Genomic DNA, 14,648 nt, shown 5'->3' with positions numbered 1-14,648 from the left:
GGAAGGGAGAAAGGGGACCGTCGGGGGAGCCAGACCAGGAGGGTCCTGGAGGCCAGGAAAGGCCTCTGGTGTTTACTTGGGGTGAAATGGGAGCCATTGGAGACTTCTGAGCAGAGGAGGGACCTGATCTGCCTTCTGTCTTTGGAGGATGGCTCTGGCTGCCATGGAGAATCTGAGGGGTCAAGGGTAGATAGGAGACCTGCTGGAAAGCTCCATCCAGGTGCTGGAAAGCTCCATCCAGGTGCTGGAACTCATCCGAGTGAGAGGGGACTGTGTGGAGCCCAGGTGATGTCAGCGGAAGGGGTGAGAAGTGGTCAGACTGGGGTCCTATGTAGAAAGTAGAGTCTGCAGGATTTGCTTCTGGATTGGACGGGGGGTCGTGAGGGGGAGAGGGCTATCAAGGATGACCGTCTCTGCCTGGGCAACGAGAAGGGCGGAATGGACATTTCCGGAGAGGAAGAGGATGGGTGAGGGAGGAGGGTTGCTGGGGAGCAGCGGGAGTACCGTTTCCAGCATGGGCGGCTCAGAGATGTTGGAGAGATATCCAGTGGAGATGCTGAGCAGGTGGGTGGTAGATGAGTCTGGAGGTCGGGTGGGAGTATAAATTTGGGAGTCAGAGAATTTAAAGTGGTGGGCGGGTTACGGTCATCTGGAGAGTGAACATAAACAGAGAAGAGGACTGAACACTGAGCCCTGGGGTCTGGGCGTTTAGCGGTGGGGGGAGGAGACAGCCGATGCGGGCGGAGGAGAAGCGCGACAGACAGACAGAGACAGGGAGAGAAGTCCTTCTCAGAGGCCACGAGGAGTTGGTGCTTTAAGAAGGAAGGGGCTGGTCAGCCACGTCCAGAGCTGCCCAAAGGTCAGGTGATAAGGACTGAGACGTGGCCAATGCGCTTGGCAACAAGGGTGTCGCTGGTACTTCAACAAGAGCTGTTTCAGTGGTCTGCTGGGGACAGAGTCTAATAGCAACAGGGTCAAGGGAAAATGAGAGGCAAGGAACTGGGGACAAGTAACGGAGACCACTGATTTTCAGGAGTTTGGCGTTGCGGGAGTTGAGGAGTGGGAAATGGGTGGTCATGGGACAGGGTCGTGTGATCAGAGGTGCTCTTTCAGAGCTTTATATGATGGTAGAAATAATCCATCATGCATGGCTTGTGCGAATGTGAAAGGGTGCAGCCACTTTGGAAAACAGTCTGGCAGTTCCTCAAAAGGTTAGACAGTGTTAGTGTATAACCCGGCAATTCCACTCCTAGGCGCACAGCCAAGAGAACTGAAAGCATATGTTCAGAAACGTGTGCACAAGTGTTCAGGGCGGCAGTATTCCTCATAGCCAAAAGTGGACACAACTCAGACAGTATCAGCTGATGAATGGAAAAATGGGAGACAGTGTATTCCTACGAGGGCGGAATTATTAGCTGGCCATACAAAGGAATGAAATACTACATCACGGATGAACCTTGAAGGCATTCTGCCGAGGGAAAGAAGCCGGTCACAAAAGACCACATATTGTGTGACTCTGTTTTTATAAAATATCCAGAATAGGCGCATCTGTAGAGACAGGTAGCAGATTTAGTGGTTGCTTAGAGAGGTTGGAGAGAAATGGGGAGTGACTGTTCATAGGTGATAGGGGGATGAAGATGTTCTGAAGTTGTAGTAAAAGTTGTGCAATGCCATGATACACAAAAAAACATTGAATTGAACCCTTAAAAAAAAAATCCCAAAGAGAGGAGTTCCCACGTAGCACAGTGGGTTAAGAACCTGACTGCAGCAGCTCTGGTCACTGCACAGGTGCAGGTTGGATCCCCGACCTGGCACAGTGGGTTAAAGGATCTGGCGTGGCTACAGCTGTGGCTCAGATTCAGTCCCTGGCCTGGGAACTTCCATATGCCATGGGTGTGGTCATGAAAAAAAAAATTCCAAAAAAGAGAGGGAAGTTGAGGCTGTAGGAGAGGAGGGAACTGAAGTCCTTGAACAAGCAGGGGAGCTGGGACCCAGCACCCAGGTGGATGAGTTGGTCTGAGCACACCCTGGCCCCATAGGAGCAGGAGGGCGGGGCCAGTCTGCGGCACAGATGCCAGGTGTTGAGAAGCGGAGGCAAGGAGCTTCGCCCTGTGGGGGTTCTCTTCTGATGGGGGTGTTTTGTGCTGTGCTGTGAGCCACAGGTCATCAGCTGAGAGGACGGGTGGTGGGGGAGGAGTTGGGGGCCTAAGGAGGGGTGAGTGTGTCATGAGGGGGACTGCGTGCCCACGGAAAGGAAGCTGGAGGTGAGGGGTGGGGGGTGTGCAGGGGAGGCTGCCAGTGCGGTGACAGCGAACGCTTCACCGTTCGGTGGAGTCTTTCCTGTTTACTGTCTCTGGAGGCAGGCTCTTCCCCACAATTGGTGAGGCTCTTAAAACAATCATGTGGAGTTCCCACTGTGGCTCAGCGGAGATGAATCTGACTAGTATCCATGGGGATGCGGGTTTGATCCCCGTCCTCACTCAGTGGGTTAAGATCCGGCATTGCCGTGAGCTGTGGTGTAGGTCGCAGATGCAGCTCGGATCCCGCGTTGCTGTGGCTGTGGTTGGTGTAGGCCAGCAGCTACAGCTCCGAGTCGACCCCTAGCCTGGCAATTTCCATATGCTTGTGGCTGAGGCCCTAAAAAGCAAAAAAAAAAAAAAAAAAAAAAAAAAGCAAAAAAAAGAAAAAGAAAAAGAAACGATCATATATTTTCCAACGACCCATGCTTACTATGTACCAGGCACTGTACATTCCTTACGTACATTAACTCACTCAAGCCCATAAGGACCATAGAGGTATTATTCTCATTGCCTTTTTCCACATGGGGAAGCACAGAGAGGGTAATTAACTAGTCCGAGGGCCCATGTGTCCAGGGCCCAAGGTGTGCTTTGTGCCCAGTTCTGCTTGCTGCTTGGGGGCAGGTGCCGAGTAGATGCATTGTTGGTCCAACCATGGTCAGGAATTTATCAAGCGATGCCAGTGGAGAGATGGCAGGGGAGCTGTGAGTTTAAGCAAGGTGTGATGAAAAGGATGGACATCGCCTAAGCCAGTGACGCAGGGAATTAGGACAGGCAGGGAAGGAGGGGAAGGGGACATGGAGCTCGGTCAGAGGACTGGAGGTCTCAGCAGGGAGGGAGAGTTTTTGGAGTCGAGGAACCAGAGGTGAGTTGGAAATGCAAGGTGCTTGGGAGTATGAGATCCTTAAAATCGAGGTGGGGTTGGAGCCCAGCTGCCAGTCGTGCCCAAGGCCATGGCGTGTCAGTGGGGGTGGGGGAAGAAAGAGCAGTAGAGGAGGAAGAGGAACAAGAGCTGACTTGTTGGAGGGGACCCTGATGGAGGTACTCAAATCACTCAGAGGACAGCAGCGGTAGTGTTGGCCAGAGACGGTGCGCAGTGCAATGCAGGGAGTGGCCGGAGAGCAGGCAGCACCCGGTCCCCCAGGCCCAGGGCTCCCAAGAGTGCGAGAAAATAGCCTTCACCCGACTGGCTGCAGGGGCCGTTTGGGTAGCCCTTCCCTGCGCAACAGGCCCCTCCCCTGGAGCTGTAACGACCAGGAATAACCACCAGGACTCAGGCCCCAAGACGACTCGTTGATCAAGGTTGCTGGGTGTGGCATCCATGTGGTAGCGGTTCTGCTATTCCAATGAGGACCTGGGCTGGAGAGCCGCTGTGTCACAGCAAGAAGGTGAAGAGAACATCCAGAGATGGGTGGTGGCAGTGGGGGATTGGGCTGATGACATGGCCCGGTGACAGGGTGCTCGAGGTTGGGGGGTGGGGGAGTGCAGAGGCTTGAGTCAAAGCAGGGGACAGACCCAGCCATCCTGGGATGAAGTCCAGATGAAGCGTCCCCAGGGGTCGTGGACATCTTGCAGCAGCCAAGCTAAATTGGCCCTGACGTGGGGGTCCCCTAGGCAGACTGCAGGGACGAGGCTGCAAGTGAGCAGGGACAGAGGGGGCAGCTGGCCAGGAGCCTTCGAACCCGGTGGGTTCCCAGCTCAGCATGAGGAAGTGACACTGCTGGGGACAACATCTCTGGTGAACAGTAGGGAAAAAAGAAGAAGGAATACACACACACACACGTACACGTAGATATGCGTGTGTGTGTGTGATACATGTATGCATGTGTATCCATATTGCTGGTATACACATATGATAACACTAGAAGGGTAGACAGTAGAACCATGTTTACACCTAGGGAAGCGCTGAGGGTCTGGGATACAGGGGTGAGAAAAAGGAGGACCCCCCCCCCCCGTGCCTTTTGAGTTCTAAACCACATAACCGCATTCCCTATAATCGGTCAAGATGGAAGCCATGGCAGTCTTTGTCACGGATGGGGCCTGGCACAGCCTGAGCTCTGTGGGGGGCTTCGGGCATCCACTTTACAGCCTCTGGGATCGAGACAAGCGAGAGGTCCTGTCCAGTGAGCCAGACTGGCTGCAGGGTCTGGGGTGTGTGTTAACCCTTAGGGAGGAGAAGTGGGGTCTGTGCAAGTCCCAAAGGCCCAGATATAGCTGTTAGTGGGGCTCCATGACCCCCCGTTAGAGGAAGGCTTCTGAACACGGCGCCAAGGCAGCCCAGCCTCATCACCAGCGGTGGGCTCTGGAGCCGGACAGTGTGGTTCAGATCCCGGCTCATCACTCAGCCATGGGAAGGCAGGTCGCTTGGACTCTCAGAGCCTCAGCGTCCTTGGCTTCGAGCCGGGGGGAACGGCCGCAGCTCCATCGTGGCATTCGGGACAGTAGTAGCCCAGTTGCGGGGTGCAGAGAGCATGTGGTAAGCCTTAGCTGTTATTCTTCTTGTCCCTCTTGAAGGTGACACTGTTCTAGGGCAGTGGGAATCCGGCGCTCAAGTGCCATCTGGTGTCTGCCGGCCCGTCTGCGCTGAGAAGCAGGGGCGCGCGTTCCTTGGCCGCTCAGAACGCATCTTCATGCGCTGAGTCAGATACCGTGGACCACCTTGCCCCCTGCGCGAGGAAGGGATGCAGCTGTGTGCCGAGGAAAAGTCAGGCAGCTGTTGCTCTTTTTCAGAGGAGAAAGCCTGTTGCCCCTCTGAAATGGTGGGGAAAGCCCGTTTCCCACCTCTTCTCTTGCAGTCACATTGTCACATCCTGACATCCGGAAAGGACACTGGGTTTCCTGAGGTTGGCTGTGGGTTCATGCTCTGTTGACACTCTGATCAGGACCTTGTTGAAATCACGTACCATTATCCCTGAAATCCTCAAAGACCCCCTTTTAAATTTAAGGACTGCAAGAAAAAAAAAAAAATCCTGTTGTGGCACAGCAGTAATGAACCTGACTAGCATCCTTTAGGACTCAGGTTCCATTCCTGGCCTTGCTCAATGGGTTAAGGATCCCATGTTGGGGTGAGCTGTGGTGTAGGTCGCAGACACAGCCCAGATCCCATTGCTGTGGCTGTGGTGTAGGCCAGCAGCTACAGCTCTGATTCGACCCCTAGCCTGTGAACTTCCACATGCTGCAAATGTGGCCCTAAAAAGACAATCAATCAGTCAAATAAATTCAGCGACTGCGGGCACTCAGTCCTGAAGGTGCCTGACCTCGTTTACCCCCAGAGGAGCCCTGGCAGCAAGGCATCACCAGCAAGGGTGCCCCTCCCTGCTGCAGGCTGGAAAGGGGGACACTCCAGGACCACTCATACGAAGTCCAAGCTTTGGCCCTCTTCCCTGGGGCCTTATTAATGGCAGGTTTGGATTCATCATTTCGCTTCAAAATAATCTCACAGATGGCTCAGAGCCTTTTGTAAAAACTGTAGTAATGACTGACGAAGATCAAAAAGGAACTTAGTACATTTAAAAGAAAAAGAGAAGAGAAGGAAAGGAAGCCAGCATGCAAATAGCCTTGTTTAGAAAGCACAAGTTTACAGTCCTAAGGATCTGCTTGTCTTAGAAGATTGCATCTTAGCATAACAAAGGCTAGTTCGACTTCACAGCTCCTGCTCAGCTCACCCTGCTTAGCTCATCTCGAGCTCACCTCGAGGATACAGGTTGGCTTTGGTCTGACCGGCTCACTCTTGCCCTCGATTCTTCCCTTCTCTCCCAATGGCAGGCACAGCTCATGCAAAGATGAACAGGAGATGGGCTCCCCTCCTAACGAGCACCCAGTGTCAAAAGGAAGACAGGCACAGAAACCTGCATTGTATTGACAAGAGCTGTGAGAGCCCAAGGACCGTGACTAGCTCTGCCAGAGGCAGTCAGGAAAAGCTTCAAAGGGCAGGTGATATTTGTGCTGGCCTCTGAGGAATCAATAGGAGTTCGCCAGAAAGTGAGTAGGAGGAAGGGAATTCCAGGCGGAGGGAGCAACAGCCTGGGCAAAAGCCAGAGGTATAAGACCCTGGGGCTTCTGAAGAGTAGGCAGGCTGTTCAGAACATAGAATGGGGAAAGGTTTTCCAGCAGACAGTGAGGGACCATCAAAGATGATTGGCATCCATGAACCTCAGTGCATGCCAGCCAGCCTTCCAGGCATCAGTAACCCGCCCATTTCTGGAACGTCTGGGAGAATCGTTTTTAAAAATACCCCAAACCCACCCAGGAGAAGGGAGGTACAGAAGTCCTTTCCCAGTGGAACTATGATTATTTTGCTCTCTCTTTTTTTTTTTCTTTCCAAAAGAACCTCCAGTCTTCTCTGAGGAGCCTGTTTAGGCCCTATGTCTTTATCCACAATGTCGAAATCCAAATAGCCCTGAAAAACAACAACAACAAAAATTTTCTTTCTCTTGGAACTCACTTGCGGCAAAATGACCTGAACAGATGTGAAGCTATTGAAATAGTCTTGATTGATTCGTTTGGTGGGACTATTCGTGGTCTGCTGCAGAAATACTAAGGCGTTTGATTACAGGGTAGTGCCCCAGACCTCGCCGGGGTGTTATGTAATTAGGTGGCACATGTGCCATATTACCTTCCTAAAATAAAATTAGGAACAAAGCCTGATTTCCAAAACCAGTTTGGCCCCGAGGCCTTTAGCTCAGGAGACGTGGGTCTGTATTACTTTTGTAAAGATGACACCGCAAGCCCAGCGGGCCCTCAACAGTGGGGGAGGACCCTGTGCCATTTCTCTGGCCACGTTTCGGTCCCGTGTTCCACAGTGAACGTTTTAAGCCACTTCCACTCGCTGACCCTCTGACCTCCCCTCTCAGCACCGCAGCCCAGCTGACGATTTATCTCCTGCTTTAAGGGAAAAACAGAAGCCACCCAGAGGGAAATTGCCTTAGATGACAGAGACAGAAACAGGATACACAGCCCTGCCTGCAGCTGCCCCGTCCTGTCCTCCTTCCCAGATGAACAGCTCAGGGGTCTCCCCTAAGGAAGACAGCTCTCCTTTCCTCCTCGGGATCCTTTGCCCTCCATCAGCTTCTTTTTTCTTTTTTCTTTTTTTTTAAGACCGCACTTAACGGCATATGAAATTTCCTAGGCTAGGGGTCGAATCAGAGCTACAGCCACCAGCCTAACCACAGCCACAGCAACACAGGATCCGAGCCGCGTCTGCGACCTATACCGCAGCTCACAGCAATGCTGGATCCTTAACCCACTGAGGGAGGCCAGGGATCGAACCTGAGTCCCCATGGATACTAGTCAGGTTGTTACCTCTGAGCCATGATGGGAGGTCCTTCATAAGCTTTTATCAATTGTCAAGTCACTGCATTAAAAACAAAAATGAGACCACAAATCAAAAGGCACCTGTCCATTGACTTCATAGCCTTGGGCAGATAATTGCCCTTTGGCTCCCAGCCTCTCATCTCCAAGGGTGCCCACCGCTTCTTCCCCTTGCTTCTCAGCTTTCCTCATCCCTGCTCGTCTTCTGGCCGCTTGGCTCCCTCACAGCCTGACTAATCCCACCCAGGACCTTGTGGCTGTAGCATCTTTTACTCCGTAGCGTGGGTCCCCCTCCGCCCTGGCGGGCTTTCTTCCCATGGCCCCCGGGGTCCAGCCGTCTCCTGCCCTTCCTCCTGCCTCTACCGCTGCTCCTCTCCCTCCCTGGAAGAGCCTCTGTCCTGCTTTCAACTTGCAGATCTTGCCTTGGTCCCAGGCTCTTGCTTCTCGTCACTCTACCCACAGCCACAGCTGCAACCCCGGCCCATACACCTGCAGCTCGCAGGTCGTACCTGCAGCGCGGCGCTCTCCTCTAAACTCCGAACTCCTTTGTCTCATTGCCGCCTCAACATCTGCTTGTATCTTTTTTAGGACACATTAAACTCAACATTTTTAGAAGGGATGTTTTAATCTTCCCTTTTGCAGCCCATTAAGACCTGCTCCTTGTCTGCTGTTTCCACCTCCACCCACTCAGGTCTGCTGGCCAGAGATGTGGCCATCACCTTGGTGTCTCCCCTCTAGTGCTGCCACCTCTGGTCTGTCACTAGGGTCATCTCCGTCTTTCCGGCTATAGTCTCCATCTGTACCACCCTGACCCTAGGCAGCACCTCGTTACCTCCCACCTGGACCCCAGGAGGTGCTTCCTCCAAAGTCTGCTGCGTCTGCTGGTTTCTTTTGGAGGTGTACATCCCTGGAGCTCCTGTTGTGGCTCAGCGGGTTAAGAACCCGACATAGTGTCCATGAGGATGGCGGTTCTATCCTAGGCCCAGCTCAGTGGCTTAAGGATCTGGCGTTGCTGCAAGCTGCAGCGTAGTTCACAGATGCGGCTCGGATCTGTGGCTGTGATGTAGGCTGGCAGCTACAGCTCCGATTCCACCCTTACCTGAGAACTTCCATACGCCGTGAGCCATAAAAGAAAGAAGAAAAAAAAGAAATGCACATCTGATCTTCACACCCCTTAGTTGTTTCCCCGGTTAAATGCTTTCTTGAGATCAAGACCAGCATCTTTGTGGGCCTGTTGGTCCGATTCCTCTGACTCTCCCAGCCTCGCCTGTGTGGCTCCCACGTGTCCTCGCCGCTCCAGCCCGCCCAGTCTCCATCGTTTCTTTTCACACATCGCTCCCCACGTGAGGTCCGCCTCCGGACCACCTCAGGGCCTCTGCACACACTGTTCCCTCTGCCTGAATGCCCTTCCCTTCCCTTAGTGAAGGCAGCTCCAAGAGCCCTTCCTCTGGGACACCTCCCCTGGCCTCCTGACTCACTCAGATCCCCGGCACAGGCTCTCCCAGCGCTGGGTACCTGGCCTTCCCAGCCCTTGTCGTTTGTGCAACTTAGCATCTGTTTGTGGGATCATCTGACCAATATCCATCTCTCCAACTGGAATGTGGATTCCATGAGAGCTGGGACCGTGGCCGCTACTGATCCCCCTGGTTCCCCATCCTCCACAGCAGGTGCTCAGGATTTGATGGTTGAGTAGCTGCATGTCACATCCACAGCGATGTCACAGCGCATTGAGTGTATGGCGAGAGGGAGGGGGTGGGGAGGGTGTGACCTCCTCCTGGATGTCGACGGGCTCTGGGCTCCTTAAGGCCTGGGCTCTGGGCTTTCTTGGTGAGCCACAGATGCCTTTAGCTGTTTCATGCGGGGTGAGGGACCTTCCTCTCCCCTGGAGCGCACGGACTGGCCAGCGGGCCGTCCTCCTGGGCCTCCATTCGGGTACAGGACCTGAAGCCTGACAGCTCTACTGCCATCTCCCCCCTCTCCCTCCCCCCAAGTTTACTCTGCAGCCTCCAAGCCCGCCAGTGCCTGTGCAGCTGGGGGCGTGACTCCGGGGCTCAGACAGCCCAGGAAGCTGTTAGGATGGCGGGCCTCTGAGCTGGAGCCGGATGGATGCTCAGGTCTGTCCCTTCACTGTACATGCAAGGGAGAGACTTACCCACCCGCAGGCAGTGAGGGGCGGCCGGGCCAGGGCAGGGCTTGTGCCCACAGGGGGTGGATTCCCTAGTTAGCTCCTTGTCTCCCAGTCTGTCCAGAGGGAGGTCCCTTGGGTCCACCCCAGCAGAGAAGGTCCAGGGGAGAATGGTCCGAGGAGTTTAGCTACAGGCCAGCTGAGATGGGAGGTGGGGCCAGAAGGGCACCATGGCCCGTGTCAGACCATCTGCATTTTAGTAACTCCTCAGCCCCAGCCGGCCAGCTCCATTACTTTGAAGGGGTCGTTTCATCTTTGGGTCTCCGTTTACTTTTTCAAAATGCAAATGACAATCCCTTCCCACCAAAAAAAAAAAAAAAAAAAAAAAAAAGAAAGAAAAAAGAAAAAAGAAAAGAAAAAAAGAAAATAAGCCAACCAGGTCAGAGGCATTTTGTCAGGCTTCAGTACTACTACGTGCCTGGCATTACTTGTGACTGTGCATTTGATCCTCACAATCACTTCGGGGGACAGATTATTATTCCCATTTTTCAGGTGAGAAAACTGAGGCTCATTGAGCAGACACTATCACTTGCCCAAGCCTTCTCAGCTGTTTAAAGAGGAGATCAGACTTAGACCTGGATCTGTCTGATTCTCAAACCCTGTGCTGGGCCCAAGCCACAGTCCTTGCCTTGAGAACAAACAGTAAAAGGAAAACAGACATGAAAATCGTTTGGAAATTGCCCCACACCATCCAGATGCTGTGGCGGTCCGGGCTCCTGTCAGGTCTGAGGACAGATGGAGGGTCAGGCAGGGGTTCCCCCCCCAGGAAGTGTCTGGGTTCTTTTTTGTTTTTTATTTTTTATTTTATGGCCATACCCCTTGCATATGGAAATTCCTGAGCCGGGGACAGAATCTGACCCGCAGCTGCTGCCCACGCTGCAACTGTGGCAACCCCAGATCCTTTAACCCACTCTGCCGGGCCAGGGATCAAGCCGCTGCAGTCAGATTCCTAACCCACTGTGCCACAATGGGAAGTCCAAATGCCTGGATTCTGTGCTTCAAGTCCAGTGGGTTGGAGGTGATTCTTTTGTGACCTACAGCATGTAGATGTCTATGAATGAACTTTGGGTCTCTTTCTTTTTTGGAAGAGGATGTTTGGGTGGATGGGAGGGAGAAGTTGGTGTCTTTTTTCATGGTTTAAGGTGGACGAGGTATTTGGGAGACACTGGTGCTCTTGGTTGTCATGTGCTATTGTGCAGGCTCTACACTGCACCCCTCTGGAAGGCACCATTCACACTCTAGTCTAAGTGAATGGCACTCCCTAGAGTTTGCACCACACATCATACATGATGGCCTTGAAGATGTTCCTTGGCCTGAGCTCCATGGTAAGCAATGAGAGCAGTTAAAATTGACAGAGACCGGAGTTCCCGTCGTGGCGCAGTGGTTAACGAATCCGACTAGGAACCATGAGGTTGCGGGTTCGGTCCCTGCCCTTGCTCAGTGGGTTAACGATCCGGCGTTGCCGTGAGCTGTGGTGTAGGTTGCAGACGCGGCTCGGATCCCACGTTGCTGTGGCTCTGGCGTAGGCCGGTGGTGGCTACAGCTCCGATTCAACCCCTAGCCTGGGAACTTCCATATGCCGCAGGAGCGGCCCAAGAAATAGCAACAACAACAACAACAAAAGACAAAAAGACAAAAAAAAAAAAATAATAAAATAAAATAAAATTGACAGAGACCTTATTACATAAGCACATGGCATTTATTTTATCTTACCTAGGTCTCATGACAGTTGTCTGAAGTCGATACTCTTTTTTTTTAAAGAGAAGTATAATTGATGTGTAATATCATGTAAGTTACAGGTGTACACTATAGTAATTTACAATTTTTAAAGATTATACTCCATTTATAGTTATTATAAAATTATTCCATGTGTTGTGCAATATATTCTTATAAGTTATTGAACTAATTAATTAATTTATGTATTGGCTGCACCTGTGACGTATGGAAGTTCCTGGGCCAGGGATTGAATCTGAGCCTCAGCTGTGACCTATGCCACTACAGCAGCTCTGGATCCTTAACCCGCTATGCCAGGCCGGGGATTAAACCCATGCCACCACAGAGACAATGTCAGGTTCTTTTTTTTTTTTGCTTTTAGGGCCACACCATGGGATTTGGAAGTTCCCAGACTAGGGGTCGAATTGGAGATGTAGCTACCGGCTTACACCATAGCAACGGCTACAGCTGCACCGGATCCAAGCCACATCTGTGACCTATACCACAGCTCACAGCAATGCCGGATCCCCGACCCACTGAGGGAGGCCAGGGATTTGAACCCACATCCTCATGGATACTAGTCGTATTTGTTTCCACTGCGCCGCAATGGGAACGCCCATGACAGATTCTTAACTTGCTATGCCACAATGGGAACTCCCTTTGTAGCTTGTTTTATACGTAGTGGTTTATACCTCTTAATCCCCATCCCTATGTGGCCCCTGCCCCCTTCTGTCTCCCCACTGGTAACCACTAATTTGTTCTTTATATCTGTGAGTCTGCTCTTTTGTTATATTCCCTAGTTTGCTGTATTGTTTAGATTCCGGATACTCTTGTCTTTTTTTTTTTTTTTAGGGCCGCACCTTGGCATATGGAGGTTCCCAGGCTAGGGGTCCAATCGGAGCTGTAGCTGCCGACCTACACCACCGCCACAGCCACTCCAGATCCAAGCCCCATCTGTGACCTACACCACAGCTCACGGCAATGCCGGATCCTTAACCCACTGAGCGAGGCCAGGGATTGAACCTGCATCCTCATGGATGCTAGTCAGCCACGACGGGAACTCCAGGTTCCTGATATTCTTGTTATCTGTGTTGTACGCTTGGGGGATGTGAGACTCAGGGGTTTAGGGGAATTGCCCAGGTCACTCAGCCACAGCCCTCTGCCCCAAAGCCACACTGCCTCTGGAGCCCGCGAGGGTACGCCGGGGGGTGTGGAGGGACTGTCACTGCACGTGAGTAAAGCCTTTGTCTGTGTGTCTCCCCCGCCGCGGCCCCTCCCCCGCCCTAGCTGGACAAGATGCTGGACCCCCAGGTGTGGCGGGAGGCGGCCACCCAGGTCTTCTTCGCCCTGGGGCTGGGCTTCGGGGGCGTCATCGCCTTCTCCAGCTACAACAAGCAGGACAACAACTGCCACTTCGACGCCGCCCTGGTGTCCTTCATCAACTTCTTCACCTCGGTGCTGGCCACCCTCGTGGTGTTCGCCGTGCTGGGCTTCAAGGCCAACATCATGAACGAGAAGTGTGTGGTCGAGTAGGTGGCCCCTCTCCTCCTGTCCTTCCTTCTCCCGGTCCCTCTTCCCCCAGGGAGAGGCCCCCTCCACGCGGGCTGGGGGATGGAGACCAGAGGAGCGCTCTGTCCCCAGCCCCCGACCACGGGGACCGCTTCAGAGAGGTCTCTGCCGATGGCCCGTGGCGTCCGGCCTGGGTGCCTGGGAGGAGCTCCCGGCCTGGTGCCCACCCCTGCCTTGTGACCTTTCCGGTTTTTTGTTGTCGTTGCTGTTGTTTTCCTTTTTTTTAAATCGTGTTCTCTTTTCACCCTAACCGCCCCCTCGTGCTGCAGGAACGCCGAGAAGATCCTGGGGTACCTCAACACCGACGTCCTGAGCCGGGCCCTCATCCCTCCGCACGTCAACTTCTCCCACCTGAGCGCCAGGGACTACGCCGAGATGTACAAAGTCATCAGGACCGTGAAGGAGGACCGTTTCCCCGCCCTGGGCCTCGACCCCTGCCTTCTGGAGGACGAGCTGGACAAGGTGCGGGCCGGCCTGTCCTGCCAGAAGGGGCAGGAAGGCAGATGTGGGAGCGCGGTGCCCGGAGCCAGGCTGGTGGGGGGCGGATCGGAGCTCGGGCGCGGGCCTCAGAAGTCGCCAGGGACGCCTTCGTTCCTTGTTAAGCCAAGACCTCCTAGGCGCCCAGAGAGGGCGAGAGGGAACGTGCTGCCCAAACCCCTGCCTCCGAGGCAGGTTGAGTCTCTCCCGGAAGATGAGCTAGGCCCATGCTCATGTCCCAGAAACCCCAGGAAGCACAGCCAGCTCTCACATTTCTCCAGAGGGTTTCCTGAGCACCCGTACTGCCACATGTAATGCGCTCGGAACGGTGCCCCGGACACGGCTCGCAGAAAGTAAAATTTCCATCAGCATCTGCCCTCTGCTGTCTGTCCCCGGGGCTCTCGTGATGGCGCCGGGAGCTGAGAATTAATCCTGTCTCCTGTTGTACGGGTGAGCAGCCTGTACGTTGGGTGCCTGCTCGAGGTCTCACAGCCAGGAAATCGGGGAGCCGGGGTTCAAACCTGGATGCTTCTGCCCCTCCCCGCTCCCTCTGCCCCATTGCCCCTTAGCCCCCAGGTAGGGCAGGGTGATCCCGGCGCTCCTGAACCCGTAGGCCCCGGTTCAGACGCCCTGCTTCTATGCCCATTTGCACAGCTGGCAACTTTCAAAGTGACCAGTCTGTTCGGAGGGGTAGCAGAGAGATGCGCCTATTGGGTCCTGGGCTCCAGCTGGTGCCAGGGCTCCTGAGGGGAGCCAGGGCCAAGCCATCCCTGCCCTTCTTTGTGACCGCCAGGGAGGGGGCGCTTTCCCTGCCTCATTAAACGTCAGCTTCATTCTGCTGGCATCGTCCTTACACCGAGGGACCGTGTCCTGTACCCCGTGACCTCTGCCCCAGATGATCAAGCACGAAAGGTTTCTTTTCCAGGTGACTGGCAGTCAGAAAGGACTGTCCCCTTCCTTGAGAGCCTGCCCCACTCTCTCAGGCGTGGCCTGGTCCTCTGGAGAGAAGTAGGATGGTAGCAGCGTTGATAGAATCCAACCCTGATAACAATCCAGATTGACACGGCTGGGGGAGGCGCTCCCTCGCGGTCACCAGA

The 14,648-nt window shown here is 53.9% G+C and overlaps 1 protein-coding gene across 3 annotated transcripts in view; it reads left to right on the top strand.

Moving 5' to 3' along the window:
• SLC6A17 (solute carrier family 6 member 17) overlaps positions 1 to 14,648 on the top strand; it is a 56,230-nt gene that overhangs the window by 32,770 nt on the left and 8,812 nt on the right. For all 3 annotated transcript variants that reach the window (XM_085021290.1, XM_021090051.2, XM_085021291.1), the window contains exons 7-8: positions 12,793 to 13,034; positions 13,344 to 13,536. In XM_085021290.1, the coding sequence (XP_084877416.1) occupies positions 12,793 to 13,034; positions 13,344 to 13,536 (435 nt within the window). The remainder of the gene's footprint in view (positions 1 to 12,792; positions 13,035 to 13,343; positions 13,537 to 14,648) is intronic.

Source organism: Sus scrofa, chromosome 4, assembly GCF_054392235.1.
Source record: "Sus scrofa isolate SSC_HxYL_T2T_F1_AM1 chromosome 4, Sscrofa_HxYL_maternal_Yorkshire_Landrace_v2.0, whole genome shotgun sequence".
Lineage (NCBI taxonomy): Eukaryota > Metazoa > Chordata > Mammalia > Artiodactyla > Suidae > Sus > Sus scrofa.
This window is presented reverse-complemented; position numbering and strand designations above follow the sequence as displayed.